Below are 26,013 nucleotides of genomic sequence, written 5' to 3'. Positions count from 1 at the left end.
CCCACCTCCCGCTCCATTTCTTATCGGGGCGGGGCGGATTCGGGGCGGGTTACTTTTTATTTTATTTTTGGCTCCCACTTACCACTCCATTTGGGGCGGATCAGGACGGGAGCCGAATTTTTGACGGATCGGGGCGGATTGAAGGAAGAAAAGAGTCTCTCACCTCCCGCTCCATTTACTTAGCGGATCGGGGCGGATTCGGGGCGGGTTATATTTTTTTATATTTTTTGTTCCCACTTATCACTCCATTCGGAGCGGATCGGGGCGGAGCTCCACCAACCCGGATCCATTTGCATCCCTAATTTGAAACTTTTAGATAATAAATTTCGTAATTTTTCGAAATCATTATAAAGTCAATCAAGCAGGTATAAAATGAATGGTCAAAATCGAACGACATCATAAAAATGGATGATCAGATCCTTCAATTAAGATCGGAGTTATTGATCTTTATTTAGGTAGTGAATAGAATTTTCTATCAAAACTTCAATCTATTCTGATTCTTTTACACCGTTAAACTAGCAAATATTTTATACCGGTTGTTAAAAATTGTCAATTTTTTGAGCTTTTGATCGTAAGGTAAATGATGTCAAAAAATTATAAAATTTGATTTCTAGACGTTTTAAATGCTCTAGATAACGTTTAATAGTGTGGATCGTCGTTTCGAAAGCCCTATCATCGAAAACAAACAACTTATGAGAACGAGAACGATCGTACTCATAAGAGTATAGTAGCAAGACTCTCTCTCTCTCTCTATATATATATATATATATTCACAATATTTTAACATATCTACCAACACCGTAATCTGTAGTAGAGCCATCTAAATCTCAAGATTTGAACATCGGAATACTGCTTAATTTTGGTTTTTCTGCTATTCCTGATTTGCTGGAGTTAGCTGGACACCGAGATATTGTGCATTCCAAACTCTTCCAGAACTCTCTGCTTCGCGCAAAATCACTGTTGCAAAATATTTAGAGCTACATTTGTGGCTCGCAAATTTGTGATGAATTAGAACCGTATATATAAACATGGATATGGGTACTATGCATAGTATAAAATCTGACACCGCGGTCAAAAAGGGTACAAGTGCGTGTACCTGAGATGCTGTGAAATTTACTTCGTTTGGGATCAAGATCAAAATAGTACCATTAATTGTCGTTAAATGAACCGTCCCTTCGCAATGTGATCTGCGTGGGTTGGTTTTCGTTTACTCCCGAGCTTCAAGCTTCTTCATTGAAGCCAAGTGCTACATTTTTTTTCTTCTTTTCCTCTCTATATCAAATGAAAATACTATATCTTAAATGATATATATTTCTTAAATGATATATATTTTAGGTATACCAGTTTTTAGTTGATTTATGTCACTTTATGTAGCAACCGTTAATGTTCTCATAGAATTATCTTTCTGTATAGATATCAAACTACTAGAATTCATAGTATAAAATATGAAAATAGAAGAGAATATATAGTCTGAGCTCCAGTAGGAAGGACACTTGGTACAAAAATCAAGCTCTAAATTTGCTTCTTATTTTTAGTTTTCCTCTAGCATATTTCTTTTTTTTTAAAACTAAATGAATTATTCCCCAATTTTCTTTTTTTTTTTAACAAAAATTATAGCCCGCAAAATTGAAAGTGGCCCTGGGTTCATTTTATTGAATCATTCCTAACCTATCAACTGGGCCATCATTTCGTCGATTACTTAAATATGAAAACACATATGACCCACCATCTAACCACTATCTATTTAATCATTTTTATTTATTGTTAGACCAAAATTGTTTCATTAAAGGTTAGTTAAACAATATATATATATATATAATTAGACTACTATACTATCTATAGTATCGGAGCTCCGATACTATAGTCTTGTTTTCGATCTTAAGATGTTCAAATTAACGATCCACACCGTTAAATATGATCTAAGGTATATGAAGTTTTTAGGAATAAAATTTTAATTTTTTTTGACATCGTTTACTTAGTAAATAAATTATGTCAAAATGGATGGTGAAAATTGAATAATCTTTAAAATTTGAGCATAGAGCTTTTAAATTCAAGATGAAGAATGTTAACCTTAATCTAGATAGTTTAAAGTATTTTCTATCAAAATTTGAAGAAATTTAGATTTTTCTACACCGTTAAACTCCAAACTCGCCATAGAGCCATTGAAAATTGACAATTTTGAAATAGTTTAATCATAAAGTAAACTATATCGAAAAAATATAAAATTTTATTTTTAAAAACTTTAAATACCCTAAATCAGTTTTAACGGTGTGGATCGTTGATTTGAACAACCTAAGATAAAAAACGAGATTATAGTACCGAAGCTCCAGTACTATAGATAGTATAGGAGGCTAGCTCTATATATATAGAGAGTCTGGCTACTATACTCTTATGAATATTGGCTCCCTTATACTCATAAGTTTTCGGCTCTTAAATTTATTTCATTAATCATTTTCATCCGTTAGATCATACTATTTAACCAACTACCCACTCAATCCCTATCATTTTAAGTGGGAACCACCATCATTCTAATCACACATCCCATCATTCAACGGTTAAAAAATTATGAGCATAAGGAGGTCTATACTCATAAGAGTATAGTAGCCCCAGCCTATATATATATATACACACACACACTGTGCTACAACAGTACACATATAATCATTGGAATATGCCCTATACTACTAAAACTTATCCTAATGCAATGCCGTATCACCGAACTAACAAAGTTTTTATATCCCTTAAAAGATACTTAATTAATCACATCCCTTTTCTCATATGAATTTTAAAAGTTTAAACCCTTACTAATTAATACAAAGAGGCTGGTTTATCTACAAATAGTTGGCATGTTAAATATAAACACAAATTTGACATACAAATATGCATATAAACATCTTTTATTTTCGGAAATTTAATTGTATGTTCAGGATATATGTTGTATCGCTAGCGAGGAAATTATTATTATTATTATTATTATTATTATTATTATTATATCTCTGAATGCGACAAGCTTGTCCTAGGCATGAAGCCCTCGCCATTAGGGTTTGACTAGATCTAATTAAGGGTCCTCATTAACCTTATCCGCATTGAATTAAAAAACTAATTTATTGCACATATGGCCGCAAATTTGAGTGCAAATACAAAGATTAGTGGGTTTTTTTAATAATAGCATGTTGTCCCTTAAACTAACCTATGTGAATGCCATGCTTTCAGGTAAGTGACCTCTTAAGAATTAAGGCCTCTAATTTCTATTAATTGTATTTAATATCTTTATTCCTTGATTTTGAAGCAAATCCTTTATTTGAATAGAAAATGAATTTTTGGTTGAGATAATTACAGTTAATTTGCCCACAAGCAAGACAATTTTCCTTAATTCGAAGAGAGATATATATTTCTTACTAGTTTCTTTATTTCTTTTTCCTTTTTCAGAAAAGAACGTGACCATTTCCTTACCACAAGTGGTCAAGTTCTTTCTCTTAATTAAATGGATTAAGTAAAAGAAAAAAGATAATGGAATAAGTAATCCATGTTCACTTGTACAATTTGTGTGGTGGGCTCTATATTTAAAGGTGCATCTTATCTTAAATATGAAAACATTCAGGATTGATTTATGTATATATCTACTCACATGTATAAAAAATATCAAGTGAATGGAATAATAGACATGGTGTACTTGTAGAACGAAAAGAGGTGTTTAGAACCTTATATTACATGATTGTTTTGATAGAAAATGATACAGTACTAATTGTAATTAAGTTTTTATACATACTCGTATTTATTAATATCTTTTCATACTTTCTATCAATTAATTATCACGCAAGCTCCTTATATAGCAAACAAAAGGAGGGGGGGGGGAAAATAAAAAAAAAAGAGAAGAAAAGGCAAACGAGAAGCCATAAAAAATAACCCCGAAAAGTGCAAGTTATTCAAGTTGATAGATATATCCCATATTCCTATCCATTGTAGAAAATTATTCTGTTTATTTATTGATTATTCAGGAGCTGGTCCCTGGGACAAAGTGGTGGGACATGACCTTAAATATATATATATATATATATAGTACCTGTACAGGTGATTAATTTGGAACCCTATGTCGGATTATTTATTTTTTTTGCATCGATGCATTTGTGCACATATAATATTTCAATATATATATATATATATATATATTCTTATTATTGCGTGATCTAGATTGTTTCTTAAAGTATAAAATGAATCGAGTGCAGGTGATATTTTCTAGCTAGAGGGAGAAATAGATTGTGTAGGGACAAAAGGATATGTCCCACAAAACCAAAAAGAAGTGTGGCTCATGATAAATTGGTTTTGGATAAGAACTAAGACGTAGGCGAGACCAACGACTAATTAACTACATGGATTGGAATGCAAGCAAAGATGGAATTTCTCATTAAATAAAAACAAAGCTTTCAAACTTATAAAAGGAGGCTACAAATGGAATGTCAAGATCCCCATATGATCATATCTAATTAACATTAGAGATCTCTGGAGATTAAGCTTTCATTAAAGTAGAAAGGGGAGCAGATCATGTGTAGGGTTGTCTGCGTCGCAAGCCTTATCACGTTTGTGTTAAGTTTTCATTTTGGCTAAAATGCAGTTTACCGTTATAAAATATTTCGCAATTTACACATAACATTCGACATGATTAAAAAAAATAGTATTTCATTGTTCTAAGTAATATAACAGTTATTGATCAAGTTCTATCAGCAACGCCGGCTTTTTCAAGTGCAATAACGTACTGTGTCGTTCAAAGAATAAAATACATCTTATTTTGGAGTTATATGTATATATATATGTTGAAATTAGGATATATCTAGGGGTTGAACTGCATTTTATTCCTTTATTATTTGTTTAATCCATGTTTGTGGATTAAGCCTTGCTTGCTAAGCATGTATAGTTTCTGTTCTTGAACATGGTTGCACGTGCATGGCTCTAAACCAAACGAAAAAGAACATGGTGGGTTACCTTTTTTTGTGTCCAAATTAATCCTCGTACATTGTGCGCTAATTAATTAATCTCTTTTAACCTAATCTCCACATGTTCACGGGTGCACGTGTGTGGAGAGAAGAGGAGAACCGTGTTAATTAATAATTGAGATTTGATTACTTTATGATATCTTAGATTCTCCCTTATCTTAATTAAGCGTAAAGGTATAGCCCATGGAAACCTGTAAGAATTTTTAGGGTTTCAAATGGGCAGAGTTGGGCTATTGAAAGGTCATTTTATGAACAGTTTGTAACCCATTATGGCCCGATAATTACTCCGAAAGGCGAGTTAGATCGAGCCCGATCCAAATTGACCCGTCTCATATTATCTGTTGCTGTGGAATGTTTTGTTTACTAGTAAGCCGAGCGCTCATGTTTTACACGCCAAATGATCAAATGGATAGAATAGAATAACATATTTGGCCTTCAAATTCAAAATAAGATAAATCATTTCGTAAGCAAAATATACTATCTAACTAAATTATAAACGTCAAGATCCTTCAAAGAACAAAAATCAAACTCGTGCCTTTCACTTACCCCAAAAAAATATGCGTACAGAGCCAAGTTATGAGCAATAACCATGAGTTGTGCTTTCTCAGCCCCACATTTGAGTCCATCAAACGGCTAGCGGCCCAACTTGGGATTTGTGGGCCATGTTGGACCATTTGATGGACTCTTCGGGCCCACCCCCCAACACGGCCCATGAGGCCCAACTGGGTGAGGCTACAGCATGTGTTCGTGGGCTCTGCTTCTTAGGCTTAGTTTGGTGGCACATTATTCTTAGAAGGCCCATAAGTTTCAAGCTGCTTTCAAAAATTTTTTCTTTTATGTTGTAAAATTATAACGGCAATCGCCATCGAAAAAACTTGTGCTGAAAGCTTCTGCTGCCAAAACAGACCTACTGCAGATGCAAAGCTCATGCCCCACGGGTGAAGGCGGCAAAGAAGCTAAATTCTCGCCATGGTGATGAAGAAAACTTTTGACGAACGCCCAAATCAATTTTACAAATTAATTAACTTGGAAATTTTAAATGGCGCTACCGAAGAAATAGAAGTTGGAGGCTTTGTTTCAAAATGGCTATAGCAGATGTGGTTGTACTTTTTTTTTTTTTTCCCCTAGTGGCATTAGTTTGTCAATTATGTGATGTAATAGGGTTGTTATGCGGTTGATTTCCTACCTCCATTGAGCCACATCCTTCCCCAAAAAAGTTTGAAAAGTCTCCTCAAATACTACCTGCTTTTATTGACCAACCACATCCAAGTGCAAGAAATGGTGCATGCCATCATATTGATCCCAATATACACCCCCTTAAGTTTAAAAAATATACCAAAAAAAAAAAAAATTAAAATCAACATATTCTACAATATCTTAAGGCCAACGGAAAAAAAAAACACACACAAGTTTTTAAAATCTGTTACCCAGGCATTAAGTAGTAGTAGGAATTAATTAACACGCATTGTTTGATTCATAAGAAAATGATATTCAAAATTGGTAATTTTTAATCCGTAGATTTTAAATTTGAAGCCTGTTATCGTAGTATTTTTTGGGTGACAGTACTATATAACATGTACTATACACCCGGTGCAGGCGGTAATTTCCGGACACCGGGCATAGCAGCCAACAATTTGTAACGTGCCGTGGACCATGACCAAGATTCCACTCAGTAAATATGTATATATATGGCCCCTAACTTTTTTATACATATTATAATTTGCAATCATTCTAGCTCAAATATATGTTTGCATATCCCCTGTGTTAATTCTCCAAGAAGATCAAATTAAGATGGCTTGTGGAGGAACATTTTCCATGCAAAATTTGGTAGCATGTCTTGTGGTTTGCCTCTCATGCATCCAAACCGGCGGCGCAAGCGGGTGCAAAGAAGTCGAGAGGGCGGCGCTCCTCGCCGTCAAGGCCAAGATCAATGATTCATACAATCTCTTATCTTCGTGGGAAGGCCGAGACTGCTGTAGTTGGAGAGGAGTCGGTTGTGATCATACAACCGGTCACGTCGTGAAGCTCAACCTCAGCAACCGATGCTCAACCGACGAAACTCTGCGCGGTGAGATCGATCCATCTTTGCTGCTCCTAACTAACTTATCTTACCTTGACCTCAGCTGCAACGCATTCTTCGGTTTCCCCGTTCTCGACTTGATCGGCTCGTTTCCTAGTTTGGAGTATCTTAACCTCTCTTCGGCATGCCTCGGTGGCCCGATACCTCCTCAGCAACCGAATTGGATGGAGCAAAGCCTCAAGAACCTTTCAAGTGTTGATCTTCAGTACTCTGGATTTGGTGGTCTTAGAAATGATGAATTTTCGTCGACCGTCACTTCGACACCGGCTAGAGAGCTCTGCAATTTGAAATATCTCGACTTAAGCGGCCTCGGTCTAGGAGGAGATATTGTCGACTTGATTGCGAAGTTTCGGTGCTCTTGGAATGAGCTACAGGTTCTACATCTGTCAGATAATCAGCTGCGCGGAAACTTGTCCACTTGGTTGGCGCAGATGACGAATCTCACGTCACTCAACCTTAGGAACAATTCGATCGCCGGTAAAGTGCCTAAATGGATCGGGAATCTCTCGAATTTGACATTTTTAGCTCTTTCATACAATTGCTTTGATGGTGTTATTTCGGAAGCTCATTTCGTAGATTTAGTGCGCTTGGATACGTTGTTCCTATCGTTGAACTCGCTTACGATGTCGGTTAGCTCCGACTGGGTTCCGCCTTTTCAGTTAACTTCCTTCGCAGCACACTCTTGTCAACTCGGACCCAAGTTCCCAGAATGGCTCCAATCGCAAACTCGGATCGAATACTTGGGTTTGGCCAACACGAGTATCGCCGACGCTTTGCCTTCGTGGTTCTGGAACCTGTCCATTTCGGAACTTGATCTTTCGTCCAACCGCATTAGCGGCAAGTTGCCAAGTTCTTTTCGAACCTTGCCTTTGATTTATGTAAACTTGAGGTCGAACCGATTTGAAGGCCAGATACCTCCTCCTCCGCCTCGAATTCAAGCGCTAGATCTGTCTGAAAATTACTTTTCAGGACCATTTCCGCAGACGTTGGATACGCCGAATTTGCGTTTCTTGCTACTTTCGCAAAATCTGATTACTGGCAGCATCCCTTCATACATATGTGAGCTTAGTTCTTTGGAGTATCTTGATCTGTCAAATAACCATTTATCAGGAAAACTCCCTGATTGTCGGTGGAAGTCGCAATTGGATTATTTGGATTTGTCGAGTAACAACCTCTCTGGAGAAATTCCAGGCTCCTTCGGCTCACAAAACTCGCTCGAATCGTTGCATTTGAACAATAATAGCCTAGACGGAGAATTTCCTACGAGTTTGCAGCATTGCTCTAATTTAGTTTTTCTCGACCTCGGCGAGAATAAGTTCACGGGGAGAGTACCCACATGGATCGGAGAAAGCTTACGACATCTAGTGTATCTCCGGCTACGGTCGAACAGCTTTATCGGTTATGTTCCCCCCGAACTTGCTCAGCTCAGAAACCTCCAAGTGTTGGACCTGGCAAGAAACAATTTGACAGGATCGATACCGAATTCCTTCGGCAACTTCTCTGCCATGCTATCCACTCACACGGCGCAAACTATCAGAGTGGTTTTATTTTACAGGCCGAAATGCCAGGGGCTGGACTACACAAATGACTTGGCAGTAGTTATAAAGGGGCAAGTCCTCGAATATTCGAGCAACCTTAACCTTGTGAAGGTTATGGATCTTTCAGGCAACAGTTTGAGTGGAAAGATACCGGGCGAAATCGGAGTGCTTCAGGAGCTGCAGAGTTTAAACTTGTCCAGCAATCATTTACAAGGAAGGATTCCGAGGAGAATAGGCGATATGCGATCTTTGGAATCTCTCGACCTCTCGTACAACGAGCTCTCGGGGGATATCCCCCAGAGCCTATCCGGGTTGACGTATCTGAGTCATTTGAATGTGTCGTATAACAATTTGTCAGGAAGGATTCCTCGCGGAAATCAATTCGACACTCTTGACGACCCCTCTATTTACATTGGAAACGCTTACCTTTGCGGGGATCAAACTAATAAGAATTGCCCTGAGGATGGAAACAATCTTAGTGAGACTAAAGAGGATGATAATGAATCCGAGTTTATATGGATTTGGTTTGGTATATGTTTAGGATTTGTAGCTGGGTTTTGGGGATTATGGTGCGTCCTATTATTTCAAAGGGCTTGGAGAATTGCTTATTTCGAAACGATTGATCAAGTGTCTGAATGGTTGTTCATTACAGCAGTGAGGAGAATTGCTAGACTGAGTAGAACAAAATGAACATACCTTATCAAAATTGATTTGTTCTTTGTTGCATTTATTTATTTAGTACTAGTATTTAAGGCACATGTATTGTAATTCTTTGCTTTTGTTTAGCTTTCTTGGAGATTTTATTTTGACAAATCTTATTGGTCGAAACAGAGTTGTAAAATAAGGTCAACTCATTTTTTGATTAGTTTAATTCGAAATTTGTATATTCCAAAAGTGTGTCTTTTCATGTAAAAACTAAAGACTCTATACATTTCCAAATGTCATGTAATTGTAGTTACTCTACAATCATTATAATTATGATACTACCTGCGGAGATTTGATAAAATTCAGGACAAAAGATTCAACAGAAGAGATGGAGCAAACCCAACTTCAATGAAAATGTTTTTACAGATTTTATTTTGATTGTAACGCCCCCAATAGTCCCACATCGGATGGGATACTGATTCCGATCAGTTTATATGAGGCCTACACGCTAGTAATAATAACTGGGCTTAAGCATTTTGGGCCGGTGGTTTGGACCCAACGAGTTATTATTGCTAGCGGGTCGGGTCGTTGCAATTGGTATCAGAGCCGAATACCAGCCGAAAGTGTGAGAACTAAGCACTATGCGGGACAAAGTGCTACACCAACGGGTTTGGTGGGAGCCACCTCTTGAACCCGTAGGAGCCACCTTTAGAATCTCACATCTCCTGGTAATGGTCCTGGTCTGTTTGTCTGCGATCTGGTTTGGACCCGACGAGGACGTCAGGGTCTAAACAGGGGGAGTTTGTAACGCGGGCTTAAGCATTTTGGGCCGGTTCATTGATTTCTTGCACTGTTCAATTTGCTTTGATTTCAAATATGGTTAAAACCAACAATTTGGTTTCTTTCAATTTGGAAGTTCAAAATCCCGGCAATGACTAGATAGTGGATCTTCTCAATGTTTTTTTTTTTAAAAAAATTTGAGAGAGAGAGAGAGAGAGAGAGAGAGAGGGGGGATCATAGCATGTTCTGACTTTGTTCATTTTCTTTTAAAAAAATGAACTGAGCTGAAATTGTGAAACAACTAAAATTCAAATTTAAAATTTCGGATATTAACCAGCCTGCAAATATCTGCTTAGAGGCGAGATTCTCGATGTCTCGCTGAATCACTCCTTCAAGTCATTTTCCATTTTGCACTAAAGACGGCCAGCAGATATTCTCAATGTTGTTCGGGACTACTATTTCTATTCTTAATCAACTAATTGATTTACTAGTGTCAATTTGATTGCCACTTATTGATTTAATACAGTGAGGGCGGGGTATTGCTATTGGCTCAAAAGGAGTTAGGGCTAAAGTATATAGAAATGAATATATCTAATTTTGACAGAATCATAACTTTCTCATTGCGCGCAACAGCTACGCCTACAATAAACCCTATATAGATAGGTGCTCAATAAGGCAAAATTGAACAACAATTTTGGATTGGCCCAAATTAAGCCCAAACCGGGCTGACCCAATCAGCCTTGTCGCTCCCAAGGCCCTTGGCTTGAATAACCCAATTCTTATTAAGATTGATTCTGAGCCGTTTATCGACCATCCTTAGAGCAAGTGGCAAAGGACTTGATGGTTGGTATCCGAGACTCAAGTTCGAATGCTAGTTAATTCACATTTTCAGCTAAGTTTATATCTAAATGAAATAAACGAAACGGATAGCGTCCTACCTATCTCTCAAAAAAAAAAGAAAAAAAAAAGAAAAAGATTCTGAGCCGTTTCCAATTAAATCGAACTTATCAATTTTTATAAAAGCTTGTCCTAAACTCTTCTATTTTATAAGAGGTTATTTATAAGAGAAATGACTGTTTTCCATGGAGTTCTGGTGCGTTTGGTATTCATGAATTTCGAGCAGAACCCGAGATTTTCTGCAAAGTCCTATCTTTGATCGTTCGATAGAGGTGCAGGAACTCATAGATCTGCCAACTATCGTATGATCCACTGAGATAAATCTTTGACTTTCTATATGATTTTGAAGTGCGACTTTGTGCAGATAGAAGCGTAAGTCGTAATTCATGTGTGTGTATATATATATATATATATATATATATATATATATATATATGTAATTACACTTGCACATCATGTCTCCCAAACAGCTTCTTATTTGATGCCATTGTACTTTAATCCCACGAACATTATTATACGGTCACAGTACTCCAATCTTTGCTTTATAATTAGACCGGGATCCGAGCCATTAATGGATTCCTTAACTTGTAATAAAGTATTAATTATTATTTGTCTTCACTTAGACGACAACTCCAAATCCTCTACAATTGGACCAAATGGGAAGAAAAATATATATATATATAAGCATTATTCATCCTGATTACGTTACCTCATATTATTTTACTTGGCAACAAATGAAAATTGGATTTCCAGTAATTAAGTTTTAAATCAATATCAGGTACACTAACTGCCAAATTATGCCACCAACCGAGATTAAGGCTTAGTTTGGTACTGAGACCTATCTAACGCTATTAGATAAAATGGAGTTGAGGAAAAAATATATAGAGATATGTTTCTACGTTCTCCGATGGGACCACAGAAAATATATCGTAACCGACTCATCACGATATGCCGAACGCAATATTACGTACGGAAACAAACAGGGTATCTTTACAACGTACTTTCTCACTGCTCGTAACGCAATCTCCCCACAATTCCAAATGAAGCATAAGAAGATTGATATTTACAAATAACGAATTATTCGACTACAAAGCGTGATAATATTTCTATTTGTTTTCAACAAATTCATCAAGACAAAAAAATATATATATAAATAATCTTGTATGCATGGTAGGTTAAATTTGCACATATTTTAAGTAATAAATCCACTAACTTATAATTTATTTTAATTTATTTAAAGAACTATTTTGTTGTATGTAATTGCAACTGCACTGCAGTTGTAATTATATGTAAATTCAAATTTAGCATTGGATTCGATATATTTAACTTCAACTGCGATAATAGAAACTACAAGAGGAGAACCAACTGCAATAGTTGAAACTATATCCAAATTGGCGTTAGTTCCAACTGCGGCAGTTGGAGAGAGTAACCTTTTGTTTAAAAATTATTTCTGAACTGTATGCAACCAACCAAATTGTTTATAGTTACAGCACTTTCTACTATATCCAACCAAACAGAATACATATAATTGCAACTACTGCCTTTTAACTGCATGCATCTGTAATTACACTATATTTGTAATTAATTCTAACCAAACGACCTCAGTGACGATCGAGTGGCATGGATCTCATTAGTTTAATTTGTCCAAATGGTTGATCTACTTAGAGCTAGGGGTGGAAACGAGCCGAGCTCGAGCGAGCTTATCTCGGCTCAAATTCGGCTTGAAATTAATTTCGAGCCTAAATTTAAGTTCAAGCTTGGATTGAAATTAATTCGAGCCGAGCTCGAGCGAGCCTAATTTCGAGTCGAGCGAGCTCGAGCCCTAAACGAGCTCGAGCCCTAAACGAGCCGCTTGTAATTCTCAACATCATACGATCAATAGTTTAATTTGTATAGAACATTATTTATAATTTGATACAAAATTATGTCTAATAGTTCAAAGTATAAAATAATTATATAAAATATAGTATTATAATATGAAAAAAAAAATTTATGAGTTGAATATCTAATCTTTTTAGTCTCACGTGTCTTTTCTTCCGCCTTCAATCTCCATATATATTTATTTTCATTTATGCAGTCAAAAATAAATAAATTATATATATAGATAAATATTGGATTAAACTATCCAATCATATATAACTAAAATTAAAATTTTATATGAATAATAATTTTTTACTTTAAAAATATTCTGTATATATTCTCAAGCATACAATTAATAGCAAGATAAGCAACGGCAGGCATATGCTGCTATTTGGTAACTTGGAGGGCTTCTGGCTTGGCCACATAGGGTGAGAGACAGAAAAAGAGAAAGAGAGAAATATATTGAAAATTTAGAGCTATATGAAAGAAAGAAAGAAAGGAAAAATGTATAAATTTAGTAAAATTTTGCTCTTTTATTTATCTATTTGGTTTGTTTTTATGGGCCAACAATACTGGCCCAATTTTAACTAAATTCAGATTATTCATTCAACCTACATATAATTAAAATATATTATATTTATATATTTTTTAATATATATATATAGTCATTTGATGAAAGGATGTGCGATTATGNTTTTAATATATATATATATATACTAGTTGAATATACGTGCAAATGCACGTAATAATTATTATAATTTATTTCAAATTAATATAAATTTGTATATTATATAAATCCAAAATTTTACAATAAAAATTATATTTATAAATTAATATGTTATATTTTATTAAACAATATTTACAATATCCTACAATGTTCTATTTTTTATATACATCAAACATTTTTATATACTTCTTGTTTTTTGATGAATCAAATTTAAATATATATTTTAAATTAAAAGCATCAAAATTTAATTCACATTTACTTTAAAATTTAAAATTTAATTTTGATCCAATATAATAAAAAATTTAATTATTAATTCAAATTTGATATCGAAAATTAAATTTAATTCATAATTTAAACTCAAATTTTAATTTTAATGTAAAATAGATGAAAAAAAAAATTATTTTTTAACAAATTGATCATAAGCGATATTTTTTAACAAATTGATTATAATCGTTCGTAGAATTGAATTTATAGATGGATAGGAATACTATTTTTTAATAGATTGATCCTAACTATTCTTATTTGAGATATTTTTTTAACAAATTAATCATAATCATTTGTAGGGAATAGATTTTTATATATAATAGAGATTTAATAAATTGATCATAACCGTTCATTTTTATTTGAGATATTTTTTAATAGATTGGCCATAACCGTTCGTTTTTATTTGAAATATTTTTAACAAATTAATCATAACCATTCGTAGGAAATATTAATTTATTCATTTTTGGATTCCGTCTGTCATTGTCGAAATTTCTATACGCTTTTATATATAGTATAGATATAGAGTTGTGCTGGTATGCTTATGGAAGCACGGAGGCTTTCGTGCTTCCAAGTCGTTTTTGATGTTCGGGCTTTCGAATCGACGATCGGCTCCGTTACAGTTGATCTAGAGTATTTGAAGTACCAAGAAAATAAATTTTGCGATTTTTCGATATCATTTGCCTAGTAATCGAAGGGGCTCAAAATCAATAATTTTAACGGCCGTGGTGAGCCGATTGCAAGTTTAACGGNCGGTCCCCCCTAAGATTAAATAATATCCCTAAGATTGAGTGGTCCCTACAGGTTACTAATTATATTAATTCAAAGAAATGATTAGTTGATCTAAAATCAAAAAATTGAAAGCACCAGATCCTCTATACTTTCGATAGCATAGTATATATATATATATATATATATATATATATATATATATATATATATATATATATATATATATATATATATATATATATATATATATATATATATATATATATATATATATATATATATATATATATATATATATATATATATATATATATATATATATATATATATATATATATATATATATATATATATATATATATATATATATATATATATATATATATATATATATATATATATATATATATATATATATATATATATATATATATATATATATATATATATATATATATATATATATATATATATATATATATATATATATATATATATATATATATATATATATATATATATATATATATATATATATATATATATATATATATATATATATCAAAAAATTGAAACACAGATCTCTATATTTCGATACATATATATATATATATATATATATATATATATATATATATATATATATATATATTCGAGCTTTTCGAGCTTTTCGAGCCTAATTCGAACGAGCCGAGTAATACTCAAGCTTGGCTTGAAATGAATTTCGAGCCTTTTTTTTTGTTCAAGCTCGGCTCATTTAATTTCGAGTCGAGCTCGAGCGAACCAAATATCGAGTCGAACGCGAGTCGAACGCGAGCCGGCTCGCTCATTTGCCAGCCCTACTTAGAGCAAGGAATAGCCTTTGATCCACCGAAGAGAATCCAAAGTAGGGCTACCAACTTTAGTTTCTCTCCTTAGCATCTGAGTAGTTCCAAAGTGTTCCATGTTATTATTTGAGGGCTTTATGTATAAACCTATGGCTTAGCACGCAAATTTGCACTTCATTAATTGTCTTTGGTTTTGTTTGTGGCACTTGCATGTCTCGTCATTATTATTTTATTTTTCTGTAAGATGGAACCTCCTAACGATAATGTATTAGAAATGCAATAACTTTATCTGTGTTGGTAATTGGTATACCATTTCTAATTTGCCATTAATGGAAGATCCTTCCAATGTATGAAAATAGTAACTATACCACAATAAGTAAAATTACAAGAAAGTAAAGTGTAAATGTATTAAATACTGTCCACGTACAGTCCACACCTGCAGTGGCTTTGTGGGTGCTTTTGATGGATTCATTGTATGTCTCCATGGATCTATCAGAGTGAGGATGATGGAGGCACGGAATTTAAAGACGACAAGTTAGTATCATCATCTGATTGATTATGACACTCCAAAATTGAATTGTCGCATCAAAATGAGATTTGACAATGCTTATATTTGAAGCAATAGAGTTAGATTGGAAGACCATTAATCCTTATTATTCGTTGCATCAAAGACACGGGCCAAACTAGAATTACGGGACTAGGACACATATAGAGAAATAAATAAATAAAGAGAAATTTATTATTTGGTTTAGTCATCTATAAAACACTATATAATTTTTATAATTTTAGTACATTCTTCTTAAATTTTGCTTATAGGACCCACCTCTAGAGTTTCTCTTTCTTTTTTTTTTTTCTATTTTTACTTTTCAATCGCTTCACTCTTCGTTCGCTCCTCCACAGTGTGTCCACTTGCCTTTTCCATAGCATTATTGCCTCTTCGGCTTCCCCCTTATTAAATACTACTTGCCAATCATTTCGCTCTTTATTCACTCATCCACAATGTGCTTCTTCGTAAAAATTATTATCTCTTCAGCTTTCTGCCTTATTTATTTCTACTTTTTACGCTTCATAATAAATAATAAAAAAAAATTTATTCCTTAAGTGTTTTTCTTTGTTGTATACTATATATTATTTCATAAATAAGTTATTTGAGTAACATAAAAATTGACAAAGTAAAATTATTGAGAACACTTATTAAATTGTCCTGTTGCATCAACAGACTAAAATAATATATAGGTTGTTTGGTTTTTGTATGTATGAAAAATGGATTTTTACAATCTAGGTAGTTAAAACTAACTATTATTATTTGTAAAATTTATTTATATGGCTGTAATATATTTCTTGCTATTTTTTCTTCAGTTTTTTTGCATTCTGTACTAATTCTATAAAAATAACATGACAATTTTGTTGTCCATAGGTAAATGCAATGATAGCTGGCGTTTAAGAGAAATCTGATTTGGATTAGAAAAGAGAATAAAATAGATAAATCTTTTTATATGATTAGTTAAATATACATTTGAGTCTCTTCAATTTATCTTTTATTATTTGTTATACTTTTTTCATAATATTCTAAATATTTCTTTAGGCTATCTATATAATCATTTTCTTATTCTTACACTTCTTACTTTTTTTGTTTCTTATATTATTTTATGTTAGATTGTAATTTCATTCTAAAAATTTTTTCTATATTTTTATATTATTAATTTTTTATATTTTTATTTATTTATTAAATTTGTTAAAATTGAAATACTTTTATCCACCGCATCGTGAGTTTCTACATTAGTTATTCATTATTTTACTTTTACAAAAAAAAAAAAGAAGTAAGAAACATTACTATGAGTATCTCTCTTAAGACCATCAGATTATATATATATATATATATATATATATATATATATATATATATATTGAGAGATAGGTAGCACGCTACCCGTTTCGTTTATTTCATTTAGAAATAAACTTAGCTGGAAATGTGAATCAACTTGGATTCGAACTTGGATCTTGGGTACCAACCACCAAACCCTTTGACACTTGCTCTAGGGACGGTCCGTAAGACCATCAGATTACAAAACAGAGCTAACGAACAATTTATAACTCCATGATTATACTAGGCATAGATCTAAGAACTCACATCATTATCTCCATAATTGTAGTGGCAATAAACCCATATGATAGTATATATCATTTCAATCCAAAAGAAGCCGAACAGAAGACGCCATCAATTGATTGCAACAGTTCCTTTTCAAAGGAATAATTGTTTAGAGATCAATTAGTTATGCAAAATATCTAGGATTCCCCAGTTAATGGTCTCCCACCAAGTATTTATATTGTTAGAAATTCACAATTTATATTGGTACCAAAATTTCTTTGGTACTAGTTTATTATGATAAAAACAAAAATAATCTAATTTGTCGTGCAGAAAAATACTAAAAAAGAATTTAAAAAGAGAGAAAAAGAAAAGTAAAGTATATAAATATTTACGCGGTCCGTCCACTGGCTTATCCATATGCAAAGACACAAGAAAGATTTTTATTATTATTATAGTGGTGTACAAAATGCCTCTCTTATAAAATTGTAGTCGAAAAAAATATTATAATACTCTTTTAATCTACCGTACCAAATCAATAAAATAAAATATATATATTTATAATAATGCTAAATTTTAATATAACTAAAAAATATAAATCTACTAAGATCTGAAATAATCTCAATAAGACATGTATAAATAATCATATTAATATGTTCATATGAGATCTTAAATTACTTTTACAAACCAATTAAAACTCTATGGCAATGTACAAATACTCAATTACTTACTAAACAGTATACACGTCTCTTGTAAATATTTGGAAAATTTTCAAATATTTTTTACTTTAATATCATATAGTTTAAAGTGTATTACGTACTTTCGTACCCTATAATTTTTTTCTTTTTTTTATCCCCTTTATTAATTTTTTTTGTTAAATCAGTGAGAAAATTAAAATTAAAAGGTGTTAAAATGAATATTCGATAAACTATGGGTGAGACATCTAAAGTTTTTTTGTATACGATTTAACAAAAAGTTAACAAAAAGGCTCACGAAAAGAAAAAAATAAAATTACATAATACTAAATTAATACATTTTAAATTATAGGAAAAACTTCAAATACCCCCTTATGGTTTTATTTTTTTTCATTTTAATACCCTGTGGTTTAAAGTGTATCAAGTTAGTACTATATGGTTTTGCACTCTTTCACTTTAGTACTCTGTGGTTTAAAGTGTATCAAGTTAGTAGCATGTGGTTTTGCACTTTATCACTTAGTACCCTGTGGTTTCGCACTTTATCACTTTAGTACCTTGTGGTTTAAAAACCAAAGGGTACTAACTTGATAAAAAAATAAAACTACAGGATACTAACTTGATACACTTTAAACCACAGGGTACTAAAGTGATAAAGTGAGAAATCACAGGGTACTAACTTGATACACTTTAAAGCACACGGTACTAAAATGAAAAAGTATGAAACTACATTAGAGGTTTTTAAAGTTTTCCCTAAATTATATAATATTTAAATAAAAAAAATGAAATATCAGGAATGATATTCGAAGTTTATCACGAATACTTTATCCGTGAATATTATTTGTTACGAACTAATCTGTACATGACACGTCAGCTCGACAGCATATTTATGGCTTTCAGAAGAAACTTTCAAAGCGTTGTCCTTTTACCGAATACGACCTCGGTGCTTTGCGACTTGCGTTCGCCTGCAACGCGACGCAAAAAAAGAACTTCACAATAATCTACTCGAGGATGGATCCGTTGTATTCATGAAAACGTGCTAGGCGACAAAAAATAATAATAATAATAAAAAAAGAGAGTAAATATCCTGAGGAAGGTGACAAACTACGAAGTAAATGCCCCACAAAAATACGCAACCCCTTTTTATTTGTAGTATTTAGCACGTATTTTGGCGTCTACAAAACGCTTTTCGAAATGGGTATTTGTTGTTTTGCTACAAGGAGCTTAAACTAAGCACTTAGCAAAACAGCAGAGCAGGTTTTGTCAAAAATGGCTTCTCTTTGTAGTCACCAAGGTACCATTTTGTGACCTCTCATGTAAAATATATTTTCCATTGTTTTTCCCCTTAATTAGCTTCTTTGTTTGTTCTTTTATTATTCTATCCTTCATATATTATGAGTTTGTTCGAGCGATGTTCCAACTGAGTATGATGCTTATATATCTTTTGGTGTTCTTATTTTGGCCTTAAAATGTGAATCGTACTGTTCTTTTGTGTTGCTTAATTATAATGGCAGATTGGTTTCTCCGGATTTGCGGAGAGAAGTCAAATTGGGGATCTCTGTGCCTGCAGAGAAGTTTGATTGATCTTCTGAATCTGCTTTTTCTCATTACCTACTGTTTGAGTTCATTAATAGTAGCTGTATTCAGAAAACAGCATAGCAGCAGAAACAGGAACTCAAATTGGGGATTTTCTATAGCCATTGCTTCTGCGTGTTGCGCGGTAACCGGCATTGCGTATATGATAATCGGATTATGGGCTTTATCTAGTGGGGAGCTTAAACCTTGGGAGCGAATCGATTGCGTTCTTAGGGGATTGATTTGGTTATTTTTGTTAGTTTCCTTAAACTATCAGCCCGCCAAATGGTTGAAAACCTTTGCTCAATTTTGGTGGATCTTATTCTCAGTTCTCATCTCTGCATATAACTTGGAAATTCTGGTCAACTCTCACAGCCTTCGAGTTCTCGACGCGATATCATGGCCTACAAGCTTGATTCTACTTTTCTGTGCTATTAGGCTTAATAAAAGCGATGCTTATCGAGACCCTTCGAACGATAGCTTATCTAAACCCCTGCTGAGTGCGCAGAATGCGAAAAGAACGGAATTTAGCGAAGCGGGCTTTTTCAGCCGCTTGACATTTACCTGGATGAACCCATTACTAAAATTAGGCTACTCGAAACCATTGGATCTCAATGACATCCCTCCTTTGGACAATGAAGATGGCGCGTTTCAAGCTTGTGAAGCGTTTTTGAGAGAATGGGACCTCCATGTGCAGGAAAATACAAGCACCGATAACTTGGTTTTCGTAGTGCTCGCTAAGTGTTACTTGAAGGAAATTCTTGTAACCGCTTTGTACACATTGCTGAGGACGCTATCCTTTGCAGCCTCTCCTATTTTGCTGTATTCGTTTGTCTCGTATTCTTATCAAGAAAGAAGAGATCTCTTCTTGGGCATTTCTCTAGTGGGTTACTTAATCGTAATAAAAATTGTTGAGTCCTTGTCTCAAAGGCATTGGTTTTTTGGTTCGAGAAGGCTCAGAATGAAGATGCGCTCCGCTGTGATGGCTGCTATCTTTGAAAAGCAGCTTAAGCTTTCGAGCCAAGGTAGAAAAAGGCATTCTGCGGGAGAAATTGTAAATTACATTGCAGTTGATGCCTATAGACTTGGTGAATTCCCCTTTTGGCTTCACTTAGCATGGAGCCAACCACTGCAGCTGCTTTTAGCCGTAATCTTACTATTTTGGACGGTCAGTTTAGGAGCGCTTCCGGGTTTGGCCCCTCTCACGATTTGTGGAATCATTAATATCCCTTTCGCGAAGATGCTACAAAAATACCAGTCAAAATTCATGATCGCGCAAGATGAGAGACAAAGAGCTACTTCTGAAGTGTTAAACAATATGAAGATCATCAAGTTACAGTCGTGGGAGGAGAAGTTCAGAATGGCGATCGAAGCTCTTCGAGATGTAGAGATTAAGTGGCTGAAAGAAACCCAGATTAAGAAGGCATATGGAAGTGCTTTGTTTTGGATGGCTCCTACAATTGTTTCAGCCGTGATTTTTGCTGGAACAGCTGCCATGAGAAGTGCTTCTTTAGATGCTAGTACAATTTTCACAATTCTATCAACCTTGAGAGTGATTTCAGAGCCAATGAGGATGATCCCTGAAGCACTCTCTATGATGATCCAAGTAAAAGTATCATTGGACCGTATCGGTGTTTTTCTCCTTGAGGAAGAGTGTAAGGATGAGGATGTTCAAAGAAATTCATTGCATAATTCTGATATTTCTGTTAATGTTCACAACGGTATGTTCAGTTGGGAACCTAGCACGAATATTCCAACTTTGAGCAACATAAATTTGAGTATAAGAAGCGGAGAGAAGGTTGCAATTTGTGGCCCTGTAGGTGCTGGAAAATCATCATTGCTATATGCTATTCTTGGGGAGATACCCAGAATCTCTGGATCAGTGAGTTAGTAAACAGTTAGAACGAATATTCATCATTTATCTTACCCTTTCTCTTTTGGCTTTTCTTCAATTAGTCTTTTTCTTTGTTTAGGTGGAAATTTTTGGCTCTATCGCTTATGTTTCACAAACATCTTGGATCCAAAGCGGCACCATTCGCGACAACATACTCTTTGGGAAGCCCATGAATGCGGAACTCTACAAAAAGGCCATTGAATCTTGTGCTCTAGATAAGGATATTGAGAATTTTGTTCATGGAGATCTTACTGAGATAGGCCAAAGAGGATTAAATATGAGTGGAGGACAGAAGCAAAGGATTCAGCTTGCGCGAGCGGTCTACAATGACGCAGACACCTATCTCCTAGACGATCCTTTTAGTGCAGTAGATGCACATACTGCGGCAATCCTATTTCATGTGAGTGGACCATATCTTATATGAGCATGAAATTTGCTATTGACGGAATCTAACTAACAAAGTATAGATTATTTATAGGTATGTACATATATACTTCTCCAAAATTGTTTACACTTGTAAAATCCAAAATCTCATGTGTGCACTTCCGAAGACTCAATTTCTTACACATAACAGCTCTCTCCTAAAAAAAATGCCCATTTTTAAAATCTTTTTCTGATACAAAATCAATTTCCCCTTGACGACTTCGATGACTCGTCAACTTAAGATAAGGATATTTTGTAAGAAGCTCGATTTTTAAGGGGTACTTTTGAAAACTTTAGGCTTTACAGGATACATGTGTGAAAAGATGACTTTGCAGAGATACAAAGCTCCTATTACTGTAATCGGTGTGAACTTCTGAATGACTACCAATAAATCACAGGATTGCGTCATGACTGCTCTAGAGAGGAAGACTGTCATTCTTGTGACCCATCAAGTCGAGTTTCTTGCTAAAGCTGATAGAATTTTGGTAAGTAATCTTCCTGTAAAATAATATATTGACAAATGTTAAAGACTAACTAAGATTCGAGGTCTATTTCTCTAGGTCATGGAAAATGGACAAGTTACACAAGAAGGAACTTATGAAGATCTTCTGAAGTCCGGGACGGCATTTGAACAGCTTGTCAATGCTCATAAATCTTCGAAAACTACCCTAGATTCTCAAAATCATGAAAAACAACTAGAAAATCAAGCATCATTTAAGGATCCATTAAAGCCTGTAAAGCAAAATAGTGAGGGAGAAATCACAGTTAAGGGCCTATCTGCAATCCAGCTCACGGAAGACGAAAAAAGGGAAACAGGAGAACTTGGATTGAAACCATATAAGGACTATATTTCAGTTTCAAAGTGTTCATTTCTTTTTGGCCTGATTTTATTGACACAGTCGCTTTTTGTCCTTCTTCAATGTCTAGCAACCTATTGGCTGGCTTTTGCTGTTCAGATGCACCACTTTGCTAGTGGAATTGTGGTTGGAGTTTACGCAATTATGTCTACATCTAGTTGCATTTTTGCTTATATTAGGAGCTTGTTAGCAGCTCATCTTGGATTAAAGGCCTCAAAAGCATTCTTTTCGGGATTCATGGATTCAGTGTTTAAGGCTCCCATGTTGTTCTTCGATTCAACTCCGACGGGAAGAATTGTAACCCGGGTACTTATTCTTCTTCTTATTCTTTTCAATACCAAAATGCTGTTTCTCAGAGACAGTAAGATATCTTTGCAGGATTTACAGTTTATCAGGATAGGATTTTACATGCTGGTGCAATTGCAGTATTCTATATGTAACCAGCACTCTCAAAAATTTAGGATTTCAAAATTAGATAAATCATCTGATATATGTTGAATCATCTTTAGGTTGTCTATTGCAGGCATCTTCAGATATGAGTATTTTGGACTTCGATATACCTTACACCCTTGCGTTTGTGATCTCTGGTGCTATTGAGATCACTGGAACTATAATAATCATGGTCTCAGTTACATGGCAAGTGCTGTTTGTAGCAATCCCAGCAATAATTCTTATACTGTATATCCAGGTGCGCGACATAATGGACCATCTATTCTAATTTTCTCTCTCTTAAATAAACAATGGAGTTATAAACTAAATATAAATGCATTCTTTTTGAAGAGGTATTACATAGCGTCGGCAAGGGAGCTAGTAAGAATCAATGGAACGACAAAGGCACCTATTATGAACTACACAGCAGAATCAATGCTTGGGGTGGTTACTATAAGGGCTTTTGCAATGACAAAAAGGTTTATTCAAAACAATCTGCAGCTTATTGACACTGATGCAGCATTATTTTTCCATACAATTGCTGCATTGGAGTGGGTTCTTTTAAGAGTTGAAGCACTCCAAATTCTGATTATAATTACTGCATCTGTTTTTCTTGTTTTTCTTACTGAGGGAACAACTGCTCCAGGTGCAGCTCTAACTTGAATTTAGAAAATTCCCAATCTTTGTCGAATTTTTATAATTCTTTGAAGTTTAAATGCCCAATTAAGTTTTTTTTTCTTAATATGTTTCAGGTTTTCTAGGTCTCTGCCTTTCTTATGCTCTTACACTCTCTTCTGCGCAAGTATTTCTAACAAGGTTCTACTCGAACCTTGAAAACTATGTAATCTCTGTGGAGAGAATCAAGCAATATATGCATATTCCGCCAGAGCCCCCTGCTGTTATTGTTGAAAGAAGGCCGCCTCCTTCGTGGCCTTTCGAAGGAAGGATTGATTTGGAAAATCTGAAAGTGAGGAGACAATTGTAGTTAATCATAAAATGGTCTTATACCTGATAAATGTTAACATTCATGTATTTGTTTGATGATCAGGTTAAGTATCGCCCGACTGCTCCATTCGTTCTCAAAGGAATCACTTGCACTTTTGTAGCAGGAAACAAGATTGGAGTGGTCGGAAGGACCGGAAGCGGGAAAACGACTTTAATAAGTGCTTTATTTCGTCTTGTGGATCCGACTGTCGGGAGAATTCTTATTGATAATCTTGATATATGCACCATTGGTTTAAAGGATCTAAGAATGAAGCTTAGTATTATTCCTCAAGAGCCGACTCTTTTCAGAGGGAGCGTGCGCGGTAACTTGGATCCTCTAGGCCTTCACACAGACCATGAAATTTGGGAGGTTAGGAATTTACTATGTCTCTCATGTATGAAGTCGTCGGTAATCATGAGATTTTGTATATTTTTATAGATGAATAATAACAACTAAATTAGTGATGACAAAACAAAGAAGTTCAAAACATTTTCCAAGACAAGCAGTAAATAAAAAACCAGCATGTTCAAATGATTTTTCGAAAGCATACTTAGATTGCCATCTTCTGAGTTTCTAGTGGAGCTTAAGGCCGCAATTACTGAGTAAGATGCCAAAAATACTTTACCACATAATAATATCAAAAATTGTCTAACACTATATGCTAGATTAATGTTGGAAAAAGAAAAAAATTGTTCTCTGCACTTTCAAATTTAATAACCAACTATTTGAACATGATACTTCCATGTGTCGATCACAGGCTCTAGAGAAGTGCCAATTAAAGAGCACCATCAGCAGTCTCCCTGCTCTTCTGGATTCAGCAGGTGAGTTACTCCACTTCGAGACATGCCTACAATATATTTTCCACTTACAAAATACATGAATGATAAATTTTATACGGAATTTTTGGGCATGATTCTATCCTGCTGTCATGGCAGTGAGCGACGACGGTGAAAATTGGAGCGCGGGGCAGCGCCAGCTATTCTGTCTCGGCCGCGTCCTCCTTAAAAGGAACAAAATCTTAGTTCTCGATGAAGCAACTGCATCGATCGACTCCGCCACTGATGCTACACTCCAAAGAGTTATTAAGCGGGAATTCTCAAGCTGCACTGTTATAACCATAGCTCACAGAGTCCCAACTGTCACAGATAGTGACTTGGTTATGGTTCTTTCGTATGGTAACATGTCATTTTACGTGTGATATTATTGTATATTTCCTTTGCATTATCATTCAAAAATGATCATAGAGCTTAGATTAATCCATGTTTTCATTTCTTTGTAGGAAAACTTGTGGAGTATGATAAACCATTGAAGCTACTGGAATCTAAAAACTCGGCCTTCGCCAAACTTGTCGCAGAGTATTGGTCGAACTACGAGCAGAACTCTATGACACACATAAAGAACAGGTGAACAAAGATCAGCTGGGGCAAAGTGAAGAATATGTTTAGCTTCAGTAGTTGACAAAAATATTTATGTTATTTATTGAGAGATTTGTCTCATTCAATTAACAAGAAGTTCAGAAGCAGCTTGTACAACAGGAAAATATTCACATTAGTTAACAAAAAAAAAAAAAATCAGTGAGAGAGATGATCTGATATAGAGATTGTGCTCTCAATATTTGGGTTTCACCAGGAAAAAACATTTCCCTCTTACATAAGACAAACCATAAAAATTTGTGTTTAATCATCAACAGTCGACAAATCTCAAATTACTGTGAGCACTTCTCCATAATTATAG

The 26,013-nt window shown here is 34.3% G+C and overlaps 2 protein-coding genes across 2 annotated transcripts; both read left to right on the top strand.

Annotated features, from left to right (window-relative positions):
- LOC109716659 (LRR receptor-like serine/threonine-protein kinase ERL1) lies at nucleotides 6,756–9,688 on the top strand. Its single transcript, XM_020242196.1, has one exon. It carries the CDS (start codon nucleotides 6,783–6,785, stop codon nucleotides 9,297–9,299), a length of 2,517 nt encoding a protein of 838 aa, XP_020097785.1. The 5' UTR covers nucleotides 6,756–6,782; the 3' UTR covers nucleotides 9,300–9,688.
- On the top strand, nucleotides 19,278–25,928 carry LOC109716319 (ABC transporter C family member 8-like). Its single transcript, XM_020241684.1, has 12 exons — nucleotides 19,278–19,410; nucleotides 19,631–21,573; nucleotides 21,665–21,985; nucleotides 22,407–22,493; nucleotides 22,569–23,171; nucleotides 23,389–23,553; nucleotides 23,646–23,940; nucleotides 24,047–24,261; nucleotides 24,343–24,648; nucleotides 25,037–25,100; nucleotides 25,215–25,454; nucleotides 25,559–25,928. The coding sequence occupies exons 1-12, from the start codon at nucleotides 19,386–19,388 to the stop codon at nucleotides 25,684–25,686; spliced, it is 4,392 nt and encodes a 1,463-aa protein (XP_020097273.1). The 5' UTR covers nucleotides 19,278–19,385; the 3' UTR covers nucleotides 25,687–25,928.

This window comes from Ananas comosus, linkage group 10 (genome assembly GCF_001540865.1).
Source record: "Ananas comosus cultivar F153 linkage group 10, ASM154086v1, whole genome shotgun sequence".
Taxonomy (NCBI): domain Eukaryota; kingdom Viridiplantae; phylum Streptophyta; class Magnoliopsida; order Poales; family Bromeliaceae; genus Ananas; species Ananas comosus.
This window is presented reverse-complemented; position numbering and strand designations above follow the sequence as displayed.